General features: G+C 47.3%; 1 protein-coding gene across 2 annotated transcripts in view; it reads left to right on the forward strand.

Moving 5' to 3' along the window:
- The window catches only part of GAL3ST1 (galactose-3-O-sulfotransferase 1), a 36,075-nt gene extending 14,914 nt beyond the window's left edge, over window positions 1-21,161 (forward strand). Inside the window, exons 1-3 of one of the 2 annotated variants that reach the window (XM_074972764.1) lie at window positions 9,490-9,520; window positions 16,214-16,347; window positions 19,104-21,161. In XM_074972764.1, coding sequence (XP_074828865.1) covers window positions 9,518-9,520; window positions 16,214-16,347; window positions 19,104-20,253 — 1,287 coding nt within the window. In that variant the 5' untranslated portion in view covers window positions 9,490-9,517 and the 3' untranslated portion in view covers window positions 20,254-21,161. Of the gene's footprint in view, window positions 1-9,489; window positions 9,521-16,213; window positions 16,348-19,103 lie in introns of those variants that run through there. The other variant, XM_074972765.1, reaches the window with a different exon arrangement.
- The last annotated feature ends 5 nt before the right edge of the window (window positions 21,162-21,166 follow it).

Here is a 21,166-nt window from a genome sequence, read left to right on the forward strand (position 1 = left end):
GCTCCTGCCCTCTGCTTTAGAGCTGCTCCCTGAGCCTCCTGCTTGCTATGTGCGGGGGGAGGGAGAGGAGGAAGAGGGGGGGCTAATGTCAGGGTGTCCCCCTCCCCCGGCTGCTGCACCCCGCTTACTCCATCTTTAGTAGAGCAGGGGGGACACACGACAGGGCTCAGGATGGAGGGAGCTTCCTGGCAGCAGCTGCGGTCTCAGTTTGCTGATCTACTTAACAAGGTAGTGTATTTAAGAGTGTGGTCTGGGGTCAGCATACTTAAAGGGGCAATGCGCATCTCTCTCGCTCACACACACAGTGTGTGTCTCTCTCTGCCATGCTGTCTCCCCTCCCTCCATTCCTGCTGCCTTGTAGAGTGTGAGGCTACATTAACAACAATGAGTTAACCCTTGAGGGCTCAGCCAATTGCTAGTTCATCATTTATCAGTAAGACATTTCCTGCTATCTATTCAGGGGACACCATCTTAGGGCCTAATCACATCAGCCACACTATCAGAGGCTCGTTCACCTGCACATCTACCAATGTGATATATGCCATCATGTGCCAGCAATGCCCCTCTGCCATGTACATTGGTCAAACTGGACAGTCTCTACGTAAAAGAATCAATGGACACAGATCAGACGTCAAGAATTATAATGTTCAAAAACCAGTTGGAGAACACTTCAATCTCTCTGATCACTCGATTACAGACCTAAAAGTGGCAATTCATCAACAAAAAAAACTTCAAAAACAGACTCCAACGAGAAACTGCTGAATTGGAATTAATTTGCAAACTGGATTTTCATGTTCTCTATGTATATAAATCTCCCCACTGTATTTTCCACTGAATGCATCCGATGATGCTCACGAAAGCTTACGCTCAAATAAATTTGTCAGTCTCTAAGGTGCCACAAGTCCTGCTTTTCTTTTTGCGAATACAGACTCACACGGCTGCTACTCTGAAACATTTCCTGGGAAGTACCCCACCCTCTGACTTCACCACCTCAGTCAAGCTTCACAATCATCATCGCTGTGTAGCAGTATTAAATTGTTTGTTTAAAACTTATTCTGTGTATAATATAGTCTTTTGTCTGGTGAAAAAAATTTCCCTGGTACCTAATCCCCCCATTTACATTAATTCTTATGGGGAAATTGGATTCGCTTAACATCGTTTCGCGTAAAGTCGCATATTTCAGGAACATAACTACAATGTCAAGTGAGGAGTTACTGTATTGTCCCAGGGATCTGAAATTCCCACGCCTATACTTACTCCTTTCCTTACTCCTGCCACTAGGCCCCTCAGGGCTCCCAACCTGTTTTCCAATCTCTTTATCTGTTGCCTGCCTGCTTGTCTGGATCTGATCCTGCTTTCCTCGCTGAACCATCCCTTCCCATGGGCACAGGCTTTGTCCCGCTAACCATTTAGCAAGGAGGGTGGGCTCCTCAATTAGCCCCCACACCTCCTGGTCCCTTTTGTTTAACATTTTTCTTAAAATTGTGAAATCACAACAATATCCCACACTCCAATATCCTTCAGAGTGAGGTTTTACAGAAATCTACTCCTTATTTGCCCACGCTTGTGCTGGGACTTACAAAACACACAAAGTCTATATCCATAAAAACTCTGCCTGACAGAGCAGGAGGGCGGAACGCTAAGCCCCCTACCTTTTGGGCTCTGACCGAGGGTCTATTCACCTATGTAATTTTTCCCCGACAGACGGGTCGCCCCGAGGACTCTAATCCTCCCCCTATTGCCTGGCACTTCTACTATGGGGGGTGTGCACACCGGAATGATCAATCACTTTATATGTATGGTATATCTTTTAGCAGTATTTAGCAGTGTTTTCAACAATCACAGTGCATGTCTTCCCTCTTTTGCAATTCTCCACCAAAAATGTTATGCTTATAAGAAGCACAGGGGATCTTTTTCAGGGGAAAAGGCAATACACCGCATTTATTGAAGATACAACAATTAGCATATGCATTCAATCACACACACACACACTCACACACTGTTCCGCCAGTCATTGTTATAGTTACCATTCCAGAGTCCAGATCAATCTAGTGGCCAGGTAGGTTGATCATGGGTAGAGAGGAGCCGGGTTCTGTCAGTTGCGACACGATACTTCGGGGAAGTCTTGGCAGGACTTCCAAGATATTTGTTCAATATCTTCATAAATGATCTGGAGGATGGTGTGGATTGCACTCTTAGCAAATTTGCGGATGATACTAAACTGGGAGGAGTGGTAGATACGTTGGAGGGCAGAGATAGGATACAGAGGGACCTAGACAAATTGGAGGATTGGGCCAAAAGAAACCTGATGAGGTTCAATAAGGATAAGTGCAGGGTCCTGCACTTAGGACGGAAGAACCCAATGCACCGCTACAGACTAGGGACCGAATGGTTAGGCAGCAGTTCTGCGGAAAAGGACCTAGGGGTTACAGTGGACGAGAAGCTGGATATGAGTCAGCAGTGTGCCCTTGTTGCCAAGAAGGCCAATGGCATTTTGGGATGTATAAGTAGGGGCATAGCGAGCAGATCGAGTGATGTGATCGTTCCCCTCTATTCGACATTGGTGAGGCCTCATCTGGAGTACTGTGTCCAGTTTTGGGCCCCACACTACAAGAAGGATGTGGATAAATTGGAGAGAGTCCAGCGAAGGGCAACAAAAATGATTAGGGGTCTGGAACACATGACTTATGAGGAGAGGCTGAGGGAACTGGGATTGTTTAGTCTGCAGAAGAGAAGAATGAGGGGGGATTTGATAGCTGCTTTCAACTACCTGAGAGGTGGTTCCAAAGAGGATGGTTCTAGACTATTCTCAGTGGTAGAAGATGACAGGACAAGGAGTAATGGTCTCAAGTTGCAGTGGGGGAGGTTTAGGTTGGATATTAGGAAAAATTTTTTCACTAGGAGGGTGGTGAAACACTGGAATGTGTTACCTAGGGAGGTGGTAGAATCTCCTTCCTTAGAAGTTTTTAAGGTCAGGCTTGACAAAGCCCTGGCTGGGATGATTTAATTGGGGATTGGTCCTGCTTTGAGCAGGGGGTTGGACTAGATGACCTCCTGAGGTCCCTTCCAACCCTGATATTCTATGATTCTATGATTCTATGATTCTAGGACGAACCCAAAGTGATTTTCCTTCCTTGGGACCAATGAGTTTTGCACCATCATGCTGTAATCAACTGTTGTTTGATGACTGCTTGTTTTCTTACATTGTTTTTCTCATCCTTTATCTTGTTCTTTCATTAAGTCTTTCAGGGAGTTATCCCTGCTGGTTTTGATCACTGCTATCTTGTCCCCAGTGATAGGTGCCTGTCTCATCTTTAGAGTCGTCAATCTACCCTCCTCTGATATTTCAATAGGGGCATGTTTCAGCCTCCTGGCACCCTTGTGTCTGTCTCTGGTTCCTCCCTAGAAAATCTGGTTCAGCCATGACCTTCACACCTATCTCTTAACACCCATTCCTCATTCACACACAAAACAGAATTAATTTACGCAGAACATTTTGAACAGGAACATCAAATTACAATGCAGAAGAAAAACAATCATGGCATTCTTTTACTTATTTTAAAATGCTAAACCTACAGCAAAGTGGTGACCCTCAAAGGTCTGTTACTGCCTTGACATCAGCTCAGATACAGAATTATACAAACATAAAGTCCTACTACTACAACAGGCCTCTCCCCCCCCACCCCCCGCCTGCCCTCCCCGTCCTCTCCCCTCTTTGGTCTACACATGGTAATGTTTTTGGAAGTCTGAAGGGGTTTCAGTTTCAGATTTTTGCCCTGAGCTGCCCAAAACCTTTGTGGGCCTTGCCTGGAGCATTGCTGCAAGCATAGAATCATAGAATATCAGGGTTGGAAGGGACCTCAGGAGGTCATCTAGTCCAACCCCCTGCTCAAAGCAGGACCAATCCCCAACTAAATCATCCCAGCCAGGGCTTTGTCAAGCCTGACCTTAAAAACCTCAAAGGAAGGAGATTCCACCACCTCCCTAGGTAACGCATTCCAGTGCTTCACCACCCTCCTGGTGAAAAAGGTTTTCCGAATATCCAACCTAAACCTCCCCCACTGCAACTTGAGACCATTACTCCTTGTCCTGTCATCTGCTACCACTGAGAACAGTCTAGAGCCATCTTCTTTGAAACCCCCTTTCAGGTAGTTGAAAGCAGCTATCAAATCCCCCCTCATTCTTCTCTTCCGCAGACTCAACAATCCCAGTTCTCTCAGCCTCTCCTCATAAGTCATGTGCTTCAGTCCCCTAATCATTTTTGTTGCCCTCCGCTGGACGCCTTCCAATTTTTCCATATCCTTCTTGTAGTGTGGGGCCCAAAACTGGACACAGTACTCCAGATGAGACCTCACCAATGTCGAATAGAGGGGAACGATCACGTCCCTCAATCTGCTGGCAATGCCCCTACTTTTGCAGCCCAAAATGCGATTAGCCTTCTTGGCAACAAGGGCACATTATTGACTCATATCCAGCTTCTCATCCACTGTAACCCCTAGGTCCTTTTCTGCAGAACTGCTGCCTAGCCATTTGGTCCCTAGTCTGTAGCGGTGCATGGGATTCTTCTGTCCTAAGTGCAGGACTCTGCACTTGTCCTTGTTGAACCTCATCAGATTTCTTTTGGCCCAATCCTCCAATTTATCTAGGTCCCTCTGTATCCTATCCCTACCCTCCAGCATATCTACCACTCCTCCCAGTTTTGTGTCATCTGCAAACTTGCTGAGGGTGCAATCCACACCATCCTCCAGATCATTAATGAAGATATTGAACAAAACCGGCCCCAGGACCAACCTTTTGGGCACTCCGCTTGATACCGGCTGCCAACTGGACATGGAGCCATTGATCACTACCCATTAAGCCTGAAGATCTAGCCAGGTTTCTATCCACTGTAGTAAGAGACCTTGAAACACAAACCCTTGTATCAGAGGCCTGGTCTGAGGCCTAAAGCCTGAACCAAAGTACTTCCAGGCATTGCTAAGCAAAGCTGTGCTGTGAGCCAGAGGCAGGCCCTAATTGCAGAACTGGGCAAGAAAAGGGCTCCTAGAAAGCACGTGCTAATGATATAAGTAGTAATAAGAGGAACGTGTGCCAAGATGGCACCTGGACATCCCGATACGAGGACACTTCACAGAGATAACAAGGAACAACCAGATGCACCCCAAAGACAGGGTCAAAAGGACAGCATGATGGACAGATCTGTTTGTTTGAACCAACATGATCAAAGGGGGAGACAGCACCCTAATGAGTCAAGGGGCTGTACCTCAATATGTCAGTAGGGATGAGTAATCTGTCCTGCAACTGTATAAAAATAGGTCCTGGAGCACATATCTTTGTCCAGCCTAGGGGGCAGTGGAGTGTCCCACCACTGACTGAGCTGTGTCCATTGCCAGGGGGCACATATTCGTAGTATGTTTTGTAGAGTCTGTAGGAAACTATTCCTGTGCTTCGTTTGACAATAAACCGGGCCGGGTGCCTTCGTACCTTACTAGAGTCTGTGGTCTTTGGGGTTTCTCTCGGGGTCTGCTGTGTCAGATATCTGCGCAGAGCTGGGGCAGCACACAGAGGGAACACGCATGCAGCCGACTGTTATCATCATCAAACCAGAGCAGAGCACCTCACCAATAGCTACCGACAACATCCACCTTATAGTCCATCCAGCCCATACTTCTTTAACTTGCTGGCAAGAATACTGTGGGAGACCGTATCAAAAGCTTTGCTAAAGTCAAGGAATAACACATCCACTGCTTTCCCCTCATCCACAGAGCCAGTTATCTCATCATCGAAGGCAATTAGATTAGTCAGGCATGACTTGCCCTTGGTGAATCCATGCTGACTGTTCCTGATCACTTTCCTCTCCTCTAAGTGCTTCAGAATTGATTCCTTGAGGACCTGCTCCATGATTTTTCCAGGGACTGAGGCAGCTTTCCCATCCCCAGGTAGCATGTCTCCTTGTCCTGACACAGAGGACAGCATTGCTGCAATGCAGTTGCTCAAACGCTACCAGGCAGCTCCAGCCTCAGTCAGTTGTCAGACCTTGGACCTGCTCATCCCCTCTGCTCCCTGGGACTTCCAGAGAACTCATCCCTTGCAGGTTGCAGCTGATGGTTTGCAGGTGCTGTACCCTTTTAACTTCCCTCTGGTCCCTGCTGGCTGGCTCGAGGCTTCCTAGACAAGCTGAGGGGGTCGGGCAGGAGGGGCTGTGCTTCCCAAGAAGGGTCATGTGCACCCTGTGCATAGGGTGGGGTGGTAAGAATGAGTGGTGCAGGTGATCAGGTGCATCCCTGTGTGCCTATGAACCATGGAACTAGAGAGCAGCAGGAGGCTGTCCCTGGAGGGGCTAGGCTATAGGGCTACAGGGCTACAGGGCTGGAGAGCAGGTGAAAAGTTCACTGCCCCGTGGATATTTATAAGGCTGTCCTGGCAGGTACACGTCTGTGCACTGCTGGCCCCTGTGGGAGTGAATCAGACATGTGTGTCCTTCTGCTACCAGGTGTGCAGACTTAGGCTACATCTATACTAGAAACTTCGAAGCACTCCCGCAGCAGCACTTTAAAGTGTAAGTGTGGTCACGCGCTCCTGGTAATCCACCTCCATGAGAGGAGTCGCTCGGAGCCTGTCCACACTAGCGCTGTAAAGCACTCAAACTTGCTGCGCTGGGGGGGGAGGGGGGGGATTTTTCACACCCCTGAGCCAGCAAGTTAGAGCGCTATGAAATGTAAGTGTAGCCAAGCCCTTAGACCAGGTTACGTGTATTTCTGGGCACCCCTGCCCCTGCTTGGATGGTTTGGCTTTTGTGTGTGTGCCTGTGTGCGCACAGGTGGCTCGAGGCCCCTGGAAATTAGTCTGAATGATGGATGCAGGTCCCCACACACCTAAAGAAAGTCACAGTCCCTGCCCTGACAAGCTTACAGTCTATAGAGAGAGGGAGCTGGACAGGAGGGCAAAGTCAGAAGGCCTGGGACCCGCGTGACCCAGCGACGCACATCCTGTTACACACTTGTGTGGCAATGCTGGTCCCTCTGGGCTCAGATTGGCTGCTGCTGTCGCCCACGTATACTGAGCTGATTGGTGTGAGTGTAGGGTGAGCAGGGGGCTGTCTGGAGACACGGGTCAAATGGTTACAGCTGCTTCTCTGGACTCCACGGGCACAGCGTGGGCTTCTTTAGTGGCAGTGCCTGTGCTCTTGCCTAGAGTCACTGGAGCATGTGTGCTGGGTGCAGATTACCATCCCCTTTTGCCTTTTGACTGCAAGTTGCTGCCTTTGCCGTTCCTGTTGCCCATTGGCTGATGCCCTAAGCTAAGCAGTGCTTGGGCAGGAGGCCCCGTGCAGCGTGTCCAGTGTGTGGCTGGAAGTGAAGCTGGTGACGAAGTGGAAGGAGGTGATCCACCTGGAGCTCTGCTGTGCAGTGAGATGTGAAGCCAATGACCTGAGCTGCTTTCGTCCAGCCCTTGTGGGAATGTCATGGAATGCTCAGCCTTTGTTTCAACCACCCACAGGGGCTGCCACTGTTGTGGTCATGAGAAACAGCCCAGCACCACCTGGTGGCGAGTCAGTTTCTGCTGCTGCCCCCAGGAGAGAGCTTGGCCCCTGTGAGTATCAGTTGCACTTGGTGGCCCTTCCAGTCCTTGGCTTCCCCCAGCTTGAGCTGCTCCCCCCTCCAAGGGGCAGTCCCTCTTTTCAGGCTGTGAACAGCCTTTAAACACTCTGCAGGGACTCCTGGGGATAACGAGCCATAGTGGTGAAATAACAGCTTCCACGAGAGGAAAGCAGGAGCAGAGCAGGTGACCAAGTGCCCCAGAGGGAAAACTACCGGTTAATATAAAGATGACGGCTTGATGTTCAGTACCCCAGCCAGAAGAAAATGTGGCTCCGTCTAGATCCCACCTGCTGGCCCATAGCGCTGTCCTTTGGAGCTGGTGGGCCTGCCATCTCACACAGGGGAACTGCACCTTTGCTGTGGCTGAGGGAGCAATGCAGGTCTTAATTACTGTCTACTTTCTGCCTATAGTCTAAACCAGCCCCGAGGTCTAACAAACACAGCCACCTTTCACCTGGAATCCATACTCACCCAAACACTCAGCTGGGCCCTCTCTCACTGTCACTGTCTGAAGATCTGTTCAACACCCAGCGGGTAAATTGAGACAAAAAGGGTCTGGATCCAGTCCAGCCAACCGCCCCGCTCACAAAAAACTAGTGCTCTTGGCTCTCCAGCCTCCCTGCCAGGCTACCTCCTACTCCTGACTCACTAGGGCATTCCCAGAACTCTCTGGCCATTGGCCCTTTTCCCACAGAGCCTGGAAGCCAGACTTTGTGGATCCCTGAGCTTCCCTCCCACCCAAGGACTGGATCCCTAGATCATGCCCTAATCCACCCCCTGGCAACCCCTGGTGTGAATTTGTTCCTGGCAGAACACCATGGTTAATGTACAGAAGGCTGTGTTCTGACAGACAGCTGGGCTGGAAGCTGCTCACTCAATCATCTTTCTCCAGCTATTTCATTAGAGCTCAATCTGCTTCGCTTAACAGAGAGAGAAGCTTAAGTGATGACTTGATCACAGCCTATAAATAGCTACATGGGGAACAAATATTTAACAATGGGATCTTCAGTCTAGCACACAAAGGTCTAACATGATCCAATGGCTGGAAGTTGAAGCTAGACAAATTCTGACTGAAAATAAGGTAACTGAAAATTATGTAGCCGGTTGTAAAAATTTAACAATGAGCATAATTAACCATGGGAACAATTTACCCAGGGGTCTGGTGATTCTCCATCCCTGGAAATTTTAAAATCAGGATTGGATGTTTTTCTAAAAGCTCTGCCCTAGGAACTTTTATGGGGTAGGTTTCTGGCCTGTGTGAAACAGGAGGTCAGATGATCACGGTGGGCCCTTCTGACCTTGGAATCTAGGACTCTCCCACCATTTCTGTAGCTCAAGCAGCTGGACATGGCACATAAAGGCTTGTTTTTACCATCCCAGCACTGTGTGCCTGAGCTGCTTTTAATAGCTACCCTGGTCTTCTGGGGTTGAGGTTGCTGGTATTTCTCACCCTTAACGTGCCTGTGTTTTGTCTGGAAGTTTCTCTAGGTTTTTTTTTAAGTGATTTAGAATTTATCAGTGAGACGAGTCAGTGCGGGGGTCTTTAACCCGTCATGGTCTAAGCAGGGCTCTCTAACTCCACCAGGTTCCCAGGGAACACTGAGTAGGGAGCCTGGGGACAGACGGCCTGAGGCCTCACTTCTGAGGAGGCCTCTTAGAGGTTAGAGGGTTGCTGAAGCAGACTCAAGCCATGTGGGAGTCCAGGGGAGCCTGAGGAAGAGCAGAGAGGAACGGGATCCACTGCAGGAGTGCGGCCAAACCCCATCGCCCCTAGCGGCTGAGAAGTGCACTTATGAAGCATGCAGCTGCTGTTTCTGGCACCTTGCCCATTGTTTTGTTGTTGTCTGTTTGCAGCTGGTTGGAAAGGATGTCACCATCCAAGCAGCCAGGAGAAAGCAGGACCTGGTGAGAGAGGTGACATGGTGAGATTAATTAGCCGTGTGTCCTTCTCAGTAGAAGATGTTTTGGCAACAGGCCAAAGATGAGAGGCTTCCCACAGGAAAGACTTTAAATGTGTGCTTGAAAAACTGCTTGCTCCTTCATCCCATTCTTGAGTTTTTCAGGGGACTCCTTTGGGCCCAGAATGCTAGGAGGTGGTTGAGAGAACTGCTGTAAGCCATTAGGTAGGGTCCGTGGTAACTGACAATGTTAAAGCATGTGTGATTTGGAGCAGTGGTTCTCAACTTTTCCAGACTACTGTCCCCCTTTCAGGGGTCTGATTTGTTTTGCATATCCCAAGTTTCACCTCACTTACAAACTACTTGCTTACAAAATCAGACATAAAAATACAAAAGTATCACAGCCACACTATTACTGAAAAATTGCTTGCTTTCTTATTTTGTCTGTATGCTAATGCTTTTTATGTAGCCTGTTGTAAAATTAGGCAAACATTTAGATGAGTTAAGGTACCCCCTTGGACTCTATGAATCTATTAATTTTGTTAGAAAAATAATTTAAAAACGGAGGTGGTCGAGAATTTTTGGGTCAACCATTTTTCATAAGAAAATGCTGATTCATCAAACCTGAAAACCTTTGTGGGAAACGGTCAGTTCTGACAAATGTCTTGTTTTGAACATTTTTTGGAAAAAATGGTTTTGAAATTGTCGGAATGAAAAATTCAACTTTTTTGGTTTGGAACGATGTTCTGTTTCTAAATGTCAACTAAGCAGAGTAAAAATGATAAAAATTAAAAAGGTCAGAATTGAAATAAAACACTTTGAAATTATTGAAACAAAACAGTGGGATTGACTCAGATTATTGGTTTGGCAAAAAATTTCGAGATTGTAACTTTTCATTCTGATTTGGGGGAGGACATTTTTTTGAAATCTCAGCATTTTTCCCAGGACAGGAAACCGCTTTCCCTCCCAGCTCTATTTAAAAATGACAATGGCCAACCTCAATTTGGCAGCTTGGTTGGAATGTTCTTTATCCCCGTTCGATGTTCTTCCCCTGTCCCTGAGGGCTTGTCTATACTACCCCTTAAGTCGAAGTAACTTATGTTAGTGACCATAATATAATAACATTTAACATTCTTATGGTGGGAAGAACACCTCAGCAGCCCAACACGGTGGCATTTAATTTCAGAAAGGGGAAATATGCAAAAATGAGGAGGTTAGTTAAACAGAAATTAAAAGAACAGGAGTACTTGTGGCACCTTAGAGACGAACAAATTTATTAGAGCATAAGCTTTCATGGGCTACAGCCCACTTCATCGGATGCCTAGAATGGAACATATAGTAAGATATATACAGATAAGTTGGAAATTACCATACAAACTGTGAGATGCTAATTAGTTAAGATGAGCTATTATCAGCAGGAGAAAAAAACTTTTGTAGTGATAATCAAGATGGCCCATTTAGACAGTTGTGACATCTTCATCATCTGGACCCATGGAAAAGAAGCCCTTGAGGAATTCCACCATGATTTCGACAATTTCCATCCCACCATCAACCTCAGCCTAGACCAATCCACACAAGCGGTCCATTTCCTGGACACTACTGTGCTAATAAGCGATGGTCACATGAACACCACCCTATACCGGAAACCTACTGACCGCTGTACTTAACTACATGCCTCCAGCTTCCATCCAGGACACACCACACGATCCATTGTCTACAGCCAAGCTGTAAGATACAACCCCATTTGCTCCAATCCCTCAGACAGAGACAAACACCTACAAGATCTCTATCAAGTGTTCTTAAAACTGCAATACCCACCTGCTGAAGTGAAGAAACAGATTGACAGAGCCAAAAGAATACCCAGAAGTCACCTACTACAGGACAGGCCCAACAAAGAAAATAACAGAACGCTGCTAGCTGCCACCTTCAGCCCCCAACTAACACCTCTCTAGCTCATCATCACAGATTTACAACCTATCCTGAAAAATGATCCCTCACTCTCACAGATCTTTGGAGACAGACCAGTCCTCGCTTACAGACAGCCCCCCAACCTGAAGCAAATACTCACCAGCAACCACACAACAAAAACACTAACCCAGGAACCTATCCTTGCAACAAAGCCCGATGCCAACTGTGTCCACATGTTTATTCAAGTGACACCATTATAGGACCTAATCAGATTAGCCACGCCATCAGGGGCTCGTTCACCTGCACATCTAACAATGTGATAAATGCCACTCTGCCATGTATATTGGCCAAACCGGACAGTCTCTATGCAAAAGAATAAATGGATACAAGTCTGACATCAGGAATCATAACATTCAAAAACCAATAGGAGAACACTTCAACCTCTCTGGCAACTCAGTAAAAGACTTAAGGGTGGCAATTTTGCAACAGAAAAGCTTCAAAAACAGACTCCAACGAGAAACTGCTGAGCTTGAATTAATATGCAAACTAGATACCATTAACTTGGGTTTGAATAGAGACTGGGAGTGGCTGGGTCATTACACATATTGAATCTATTTCCCTAAGTTAAGTATCCTCACACCTTCTTGTCAACTGTCTAAATGGGCCATCTTGATTATCACTATAAAAGTTTTTTTCTCCTGCTGATAATAGCTCATCTTACTTAATTAGCCTCTTACAGTTTGTATGGCAACTTCCACCTTCTCTGTATGTATATATATATATATCTTCTTACTATATGTTCCATTCTAGGCATCCGATGAAGTGGGCTGTAGCCCACGAAAGCTTATGCTCTAATAAATTTGTTCGTCTCTAAGGTCTCACAAGTACTTCTGTTCTTTTTGCGGATACAGACTAACACGGCTGCTACTCTGAAACCAGAAATTAAAAGGTACAGTGACTACAGTGAAATCCCTGCAAGCTGCATGGACACTTTTCAAAGACATCATAATAAAGGCCCAACTTAAATGTATACCCCAAATTAAAAAACACAGTAAAAGAACTAAAAAAGAGCCACTATGGCTTAACAACCATGTAAAAGAAGCAGTGAGAGATAAAAAGGCATCTTTTAAAAAGTGGAAGTCAAATCCTAGTGAGGTAAATAGAAAGCAGCATAAACACTGCCAAATTAAGTGTAAACATGTAATAAGAAAAGCCAAAAAGGAGTTTGAAGAACAGCTAGCCCAAAACTCAAAAGGTAATAACAAAATGTTTTTTAAGTACATCAGAAGCAGGAAGCCTGCTAAACAACCAGTGCGGCCCTTAGACAATCGAGCTACAAAAGGAGCACTTAAAGACGACAAAGTCATTGTGGAGAAACTAAATGAATTCTTTGCTTCAGTCTTCACGGCTGAGGATGTTAGGGAGATTCCCAAACCTGAGCTGTCCTTTGTAGGTGACAAATCTGAGGAACTGTCACATATTGAAGTGTCATTAGAGGAGGTTTTGGAATTAATTGGTAAACTTAACAGTAACAAGTCACTAGGACCAGATGGCATTCACCTAAGAGTTCTGAAAGAACTTAAATGTGAAATTGTGGAACTATTAACTATGATTTGTAACCTGTCCTTTAAATCAGCTTCTGTACCCAATGACTGGAAGATAGCTAATGTAACGCCAATATTTAAAAAGGGCTCTAGAGGTAATCCTGGCAATTACAGACTGGTAAGTCTAACGTCAGTACTGGGCAAATTAGTTGAAACAATAGTAAAGAATAAAATTGTCAGACACATAGAAGAACATAAATTGTTGGGAAAAAGTCAACATGGTTTCTGTAAAGGGAGATCATGTCTTACTGATCTGTTAGAGTTTTTTGAAGGGGACAACAAACATGTGGACAAGGGGGATCCAGTGGACATAGTGTACTTAGATTTCCAGAAAGCCTTTCACAAGGTCCCTCACCAAAGACTCTTACGTAAATTAAGTTGTCATGGGATAAGAGGGAAGATCCTTTCATGAACTGAGAACTGGTTAAAAGACAGGGAACAAAGGGTAGGAATAAATGGTAAATTTTCAGAATGGAGAGGGGTAACTAGTGGTATTCCCCAAGGGTCAGTCCTAGGACCAGTCCTATTCAACTTATTCATAAATGATCTGGAGAAAGGGGTAAACAGTGAGGTGGCAAAGTTTGCAGACAATACTAGACTGCTCAAGATAGTTAAGACCAGCAGACTGTGAAGAATTTCAAAAAGATCTCACAAAACTAAGTGATTGGGCAACAAAATGGCAAATGAAATTTAATGTGGATAAATGTAAAGTAATGCACATTGAAAAAAATAACCCCAACTATACATACAATATGATTGGGGCTAATTTAGCTAAAACTGATCAGGAAAGAGATCTTGGAGTCATCGTGGATAGTTCTCTGAAGGTGTCCACGCAGTGTGCAGCGGCAGTCAAAAAAGCGAACGGGATGTTAGGAATCATTAAAAAAGGGATAGAGAATAAAACTGAGAATAAAACTTATTGCCCTTATATAAATCCATGGTACGCCCACATTTTGAATACTGCATACAGATGTGGTCCCCTCATCTCAAAAAAGATATACTGGCATTAGAAAAGGTTCAGAGAAGGGCAACTAAAATGATTAGGGGTTTGGAACAGGTCCCATATGAGGAGAAATTAAAGATACTAGGACTTTTCAGCTTGGAAAAGAGGAGACTAAGGGGGAATATGATAGAGGTATATAAAATCATGAGTGGTGTGGAGAAAGTGAATAAGGAAAAGTTATTTACTTGTTCCCATAATATAAGAACTAGGGGGCACCAAATGAAATTAATGGGTAGCAGGTTTAAAACAAATAAAAGGAAGTTCTTCACTTAGCCCACAGTCAACCTGTGGAACTCCTTGCCTGAGGAGGTTGTGAAGGCTAGGACTATAACCGGGTTTAAAAGAGAACTAGATAAATTCACGGAGGTTAAGCCCATTAATGGCTATTAGCCAGGATGGGTAAGGAATGGTGTCCCTAGCCTCTGTTTGTCAGAGGGTGGAGATGGATGGCAGGAGAGAGATCACTTGATCATTACCTGTTAGGTTCACTCCCTCTAGGGCAGCTGGCATTGGCCACTGTTGGCAGACAGGATACTGGGATGGATGGACCTTTGGTCTGACCCAGTATGGCCATTCTTATGTTCTTATGTAGTTCAGGGGTGTGAAAAAATCACACACACCCCCGAATGATGCAAGTCCATACCAGTGCTAAGTTGGCGGGAGACTTTCTCCCACCGACACAGCTTCCCCCTCTCATTGAGGTGGAGTAATTATGCTGACAGGAGAGCATTCTCCATATGCACTACATCAGTGCAATTGTAGTGTAGACTAGCCCAGCGGCTTTCAACCCTTCCAGACTACTGTACCCCTTTCAGGAGTCTGATTTGTCTTGCCTATCACCAAGTTTCACCTCACTTAAAAACTACTTGCTTACAAAATTGGACATAAAAATACAAAAGTGTTACAGCTACACTATTACTGAAAAATTGCATGCTTTCTTATTTTTAACCATATAATTATAAAATAAATCAATGGGAATGTAAATATTGTACTTACATTTCAGTGTGTAGTACATAGAGCAGTATAAACAGGTCACTGTCTGTATGAAATTTGTTTGTACTTACTTCGCCAGAGCTTTTTAAGTAGCCTGTTGTAAAACTAGGATAATATATCTAGATGAGTTGATGTACCCCCTGGAAGACCTCTGTGTACTCTTAGGGGTACATCTAACCTTGGCTGAGAACCACTGCACGCTAGCCCTCAGACATCACTGATTTGTATACACAGAGCAGAGTCTGGTAGCATAGAATCATAGAATCATAGAATATCAGGGTTGCAAGAGACCTCAGGAGGTCATCTAGTCCAACCCCCTGCTCAAAGCAGGACCAACACCCACTAAATCATCCCAGCCAGGGCTTTGTCATGCCTGGCCTTAAAACCTCTAAGGATGGAGATTCCACCACCTCCCTAGGCATGTCTGTGGAACAAGCTATTACCACAGGAAATCACATTAACCCTCTCTGTCTCTAGGCATTTCTGGTGAAACCATCATCTGGGTATGTCAAGTGGCACTAACGCTACTGGTTAGTTTCCTGGTTGCCATAGATCAGTAAATTAACACCTCTGTGTACAGACAGTCCATCCCAAATGGAGTAATAGATTTTTAAGGCTAGCAGGGACCGTGGTTATCTGGTCTGACCTGTAGTATAACACAGACGAGAGAGAATGTGCCCATTTCTTCACATATGCCTTTGTTTAATTTCTTTGTTGCTCCTCTCCACAGCTCCGGCTGCTGCATCAAAACATTAGCATAAACCCACAACTTCTAACCATGCTCACAGTAACAACAATGGGCCAGGTTTTCAGAAGAGCTCAGTCTAGCAATAAGGGGCAGTGAGGGTAATTAACCATTGGCTCAGTTCACCAAGGGTTGTGGTGGATTCTCCATCGCATGCAATTTTTAAAGCAAGATTGGCTGTTTTTGTAGAAGCTCTGCTCTAGTTCAGGTGGGATGGATTCAGGGAAGTTCTCAGTTATGCAGGAGCTCAGACTGGATGGTCACAGTTGCCCCTGATGGGGTAATAATCTAGGAATCAAAACTCTTTTCTTCCCAGGGGCTTTCGTGTTCTCCGCATCTCCTCTCCCTTTCCCATCCCTTCTCCCTTGGCCATCCTCTCACTCTCTGTCTGTCTCTAGGGAATTACTGAAGACTCCTCTCTGGTTGCCTGCCTTCCTAACTGCTCTTCTCTCTGGGATTTGCAGGTGGCCGCAATGCTGCAGAAGAAGAAGCACTGGAGGTCCATGTGCAAGGGGCTTGTTCTGGGAACTGTCCTGACCAGCTTCATGCTGCTGCTGTACTCCTACATCATTCCCCCTCTGCAAGTCAGCATGATGGAGTGAGTGAGTCCCTCCTTGGCAGAGGGTCTGCGCTTTCTCTAGAACAGCTCCTTTCCAGCCGCTCAGAAATGCTGGCTCCAGGGGTGGGGAAGGGCTGGCTCAGGGGATTGGCAGGTGGGGTACGGAGCCACACTGGGTCAGCTCCAGCCCAGGTGGATTCAATCCAGGAGTGCAATGGTACATCTACACTGCAAAGAAAACCCCCAGCAGTGAGTCTCAGAGCCCACGTCCACTGACTCAGGCTCACGCTACAGGGCTAAAAATAGCAGTGCAGATGTTCCCCCTGGGGCTGGAACCCAGGCTCTGAAACACAAACCCCTGGCCGGGTTTCAGAGCCCGGGCTTCAGTCCGAGTCCTGGCACCTACACAGCTATTGTTAGCCTTGTCTCACAAGCCCAAGCTGGCTGCCCTGGGCTCTGAGACTCACTGCCACGGTGGGGTTTTGTAGTGGTGTTATCCTGAAAGTTGTCGTCTGTGTGAAGTCAACTGGGGGGCTCAGTCCAGTTCTAATGGACAAGGATAAATGTCATAAAACAACACCCCAGTTCTCAGAAGAGAGCCCATTGCTGGAAGAGCTCCCATGCCCCTAGCTGTGGATCCTGCAGGGCAAAGTTGAGCCCCCTTGGCCAGAGAGGCTTGCTCAGCTGCCTTTACCTGTGATGGGCCATTCTGATCTGTGAAACATTACCCGCCTGTGTGCTTTCTCACTTGCACGCCTTTGAGATCTACAGATACAAGGTGCTGCATTAGAGCTTGGTATTGATGTATAATTATTATCTAGCTGTGGTGGAGAGCGGTAGATGGACAGTCCTGCCCTGGCCGGGTCCCTTCTAAAGGAGAGTTCAATCTCCCGTCTCACGAAATTATCCTGAGGCTGCTGACAAGAGGCCAGTGGGTGCCAGTCATGATGGAGGTGTTTGTGATGGGGACACGTGTGTTAAAACTGGGCTGAGACACACCAGTCTTATTGCACATGGGAACAGCCACCCAACTGTACACAGCCCAGTGTAGCGATAGCCCCGTCCACTGCAGCCTCCGGTCCCAATGTCCTCCCCAGTCCCTGGGCTTCTCACACTGAGCCTGAGCTATCGCCAACCTAGAAGCCGTTCCTCGGGTAGCTCTCTGCACTCTGGCCAAATGCTCTGTGTCTCCCATGAGAAGGAAAAGGACAATTGGCAGTGCAGAAATGGCAGAGCAGTGAAACCTCCAGGCTCCTGCCGATTCACAGGGACAAACTCCTCCTTTTCCTTGGGGTAAAGGGAGGGGACTGCCACAGAGGTGGGACAATAAGGGCTGCACTATTGCAGCATTAGAGCCAATATGGGGCCGTGTTGAAGACTAAGGAACATGCCCTCTCCAATGAGAGACAGCCTGGTTCCCACCTCTTAATCGATACGGAGGGAGGGCGAGGTTTAGGCTGACCCTGTGTATCCCCCCCACCCCTCCCGGCAGCAGGGATCAGTGGGGCTTTCCCCACTTTAAAAAATGACTTCTGAGTGGTTTCAGAAACGCTAATAAGTCCACCAGGGACTTTGCTATTGCTAGTGATTTTATGTGGAAGGTGTTCAGATACTACAGTGATGGGCAGCAGAATAAAACTCTTTACATAGATCAATAGATAGATTCAGAATAGGGAAGATCAGACTTGATGAGCGGGTGTTTGCTGCCACATACAGATTTAATCTGGTGAAGGGGAGAGGAGACAAAATCCAACAGCTTCAGTTATTGCAAGTGCCAAAGGTCCCGCGATCCAGCCAGAAAAGCATCTCAGCAACAGAGTGAAGGGAAGGGGCTGGATTCCAGTCTGTGTCACCCTGGTGTAAATCCATAGTAACTCTAGTGAAATCCTCACTGACTTTGCAGTTTACCCCACTGTTCCTGACAAGTGCTGGCCTCAGGCTGCCATGATTCTCTGAAAGGACGAACAAAGCCCTGGCTGGGATGATTTAACTGGGAATTGGTCCTGCTTCGAGCAGGGGGTTGGACTAGATGACCTTCTGGGGTCCCTTCAAACCCTGATATTCTATGATTCTATGATTCTATGCTTTCAAATCTTGGGGCCAAATTGTGACTTCAGATCAGTGGCAATTGATGGCAGAGTTTGGTTCACTGCATTCGTACCAAAGGATGCTGGCTCCTGGGGATTGGTTGGCTCAGGGGTTGGGAATGGAGCGTGGAGCCTTTCACCCCAGCCATTGTTTCTAGTCGAGCCCAGGACAGCAGGGTGGAATGGAAGTTAGGAGCCTAACTCCTTTTGCGCATCCCCCCCACCCCCATAGTGACTAAAGCGGCTCCCAGCTGATGGCTGTGCAGAGGCCAAGGTTACTTACAGTGATGTCAGGGTAGTTCCTGCTGGGAAGGTGTGCACATCACCCCTGCACTCATTGGCACTCTTCCTGGCAATGATAGCAGAGAGGCTGAGCACTGAATGGGCCATGGACCTAGCCCAGGTACTGATGGAAAAGGCTCTGTCGAAACAGCTAGACAGAGCCTGGTCTCCTCTCCACCCCACAGCTGGTCCCTGGGGAACCTGCCATGTGGCTGTCTGTGCTGTACCCATTCAGGGAATCAAGAGAGGGCTCCAGTGCCCAGAGCCCTTGAGCCAGCATCTTTCCCCAGAGCCAAACTCGCTTGGAAAGGAATGGCTCTTTTCTGCAGGGTCCTCGTGGCTAGTCACTGGGGATCATGGTGGCTGAGCAAGGCCAGCGCAGAGATCCAGCCCTCACAGATGTGCCTGTTCTTTCCTTTCCTCCAGCATTCCTATCCCTTACTCCTGCTCCTCCTATCCTGCCCAGGCCAGGGTGCCAGGTGTGGTGAACAGCACCCACAGTCCCCTGGGGCAAGGGTGTCTGCCCAAGCTGGACATCATGTTCATGAAGACACACAAGACAGCCAGCAGCACCATCCTAAACATACTCTTCCGCTTCGGTGAGAAGCACCGCCTCAAGTTCGCCTTCCCCAATGGCCGCAATGACTTCTACTACCCCTCCTACTTCGAACGCAGCCAGGTCCAGGACTACCAGCCCGGCATGTGCTTCAACATCATCTGCAACCACATGCGCTTCCAGTACCAGGAGGTGCGCAAGCTACTGCCGGCTGACACCATCTTTCTGACAGTGCTGCGTGACCCTGCCTACCTCTTTGAGTCCTCCTTCCACTACTTTGGGCGCATCATCCCCCTCACCTGGAAGCTGCAAGGCGAGGACAAGCTGGCAGAATTCCTCCGTGACCCATGGCACTACTATGACCCTAACGGGTTCAATGCTCACTACCTCCAGAACCTGCTCTTCTTTGACCTGGGCTATGACAACAACATGAATGCCAACAGCCCCTTGGTGGACCAGTACATCCAGGAGATCAACCAACATTTCCATCTGGTCATGCTGTTGGAGTACTTTGATGAGTCCCTAGTGCTCCTGAAGGACCTGCTGTGCTGGGAGCTGGAGGACGTCCTCTACTTCAAGCTCAATGCCCGCAAGGACTCCACTGTCTCCAAGCTGACAGGTGAGCTCTATGAGAAGGCCACCTACTGGAACCTCATTGACACCAAGCTCTACCGCTACTTCAATGCCACCTTCTGGCGCAAGGTGGAGGCCTATGGGTGGGAGCGAATGGCCAGGGATGTGGCCGAGCTGCACCGGGAGAATGAGAAGATGAAGAGCATCTGCATCGATGGAGGGCGCCCTGTGGATGCCAATGCCATCCAGGAGTCCTCCATGCAGCCATGGCAGCCGTTGGGCCAGAAGTCCATCCTGGGTTACAATTTGAAGAAGAAGATCAACAAGAAGCACCGGAAGCTGTGCCGCAAGATGCTGACGCCTGAGATCCAGTACCTGACTGACCTGGGAGTCAACCTCTGGATCACCAAGCTCTGGAGCCACGTGCGGGAGTTCTTAAAGTGGTAACATGTGAACTGCAGCTGTTCCCAGCTCCCTCCCCTCCGCTGCCCTCATCCTCACCCAAGAGAAGAACCAAGTGCTTTCATTTACGTTTCTTCCTTACGTCTGTTGGCTGGATGCAGGACATGACACATCATCAACAAGCAGAACTGGCTTGAGGCTCCAACAGGGAATATTGCTTTTCACAAAGTTTTTTTTTTCTTGCTTCTATTTGAAAGTCGTGGGGGCACCGTCTGTGACAGTGGGATCCCAGCCCGGGTACCTCACTCATGTTAATAGCAGTATACCTGTCACAGCGTAAACAGGAGACAAGATATGGAGTTGCAAGTGTGTGTGTTTGTTTGTACTGATGACTGGTTTTGTGTGCTGCACACTGATGGGTGTATGCTTTAATGTGTGTGCTTTACTCCAGCTGCAAGAATGTGTGTGCAATGCATTGCAATGTGTGAAGGAATCTCGGGGTTGGGAGGTATGTCAGATATGTTATACTATATATTCTGGGTGTGAGTGCGCTTGTGAACCATACATTACTCTGTGTGTGTGTAAATAGTACGACAGTGAACACTGGTATTAATGGGGGTGTGGCCAGTATATTTGCTGGTGGTTGCGGGGGGAGCCTTAGCCTGTTACATTACAGGATTCTCTGTGTGTGTGAGAGATTGATCTGTTCACACAACAAATACACAGTGTAACAGTACTCTGCAACAAACATTGGTCTCTCTAGGTGTGTCACTATGTCACTGTGTGTATTTCAGTGTGTGCAGGGTGTACATACAGGAATCTGTGCATGGTTGACATGTGGTGGCTGTGTACAATACCATACAGTGAATATCCAGATCTTGTGTAGGGGATATAAAAGATGGATGTATTACAGTGTGTGTGTGTGTGTGTGTGTGTGTGTGTGTGTGTGTGTGTGTGT

The sequence above is a fragment of the Natator depressus genome, chromosome 15 (assembly GCF_965152275.1).
Source record: "Natator depressus isolate rNatDep1 chromosome 15, rNatDep2.hap1, whole genome shotgun sequence".
NCBI classification, from domain to species: domain Eukaryota; kingdom Metazoa; phylum Chordata; order Testudines; family Cheloniidae; genus Natator; species Natator depressus.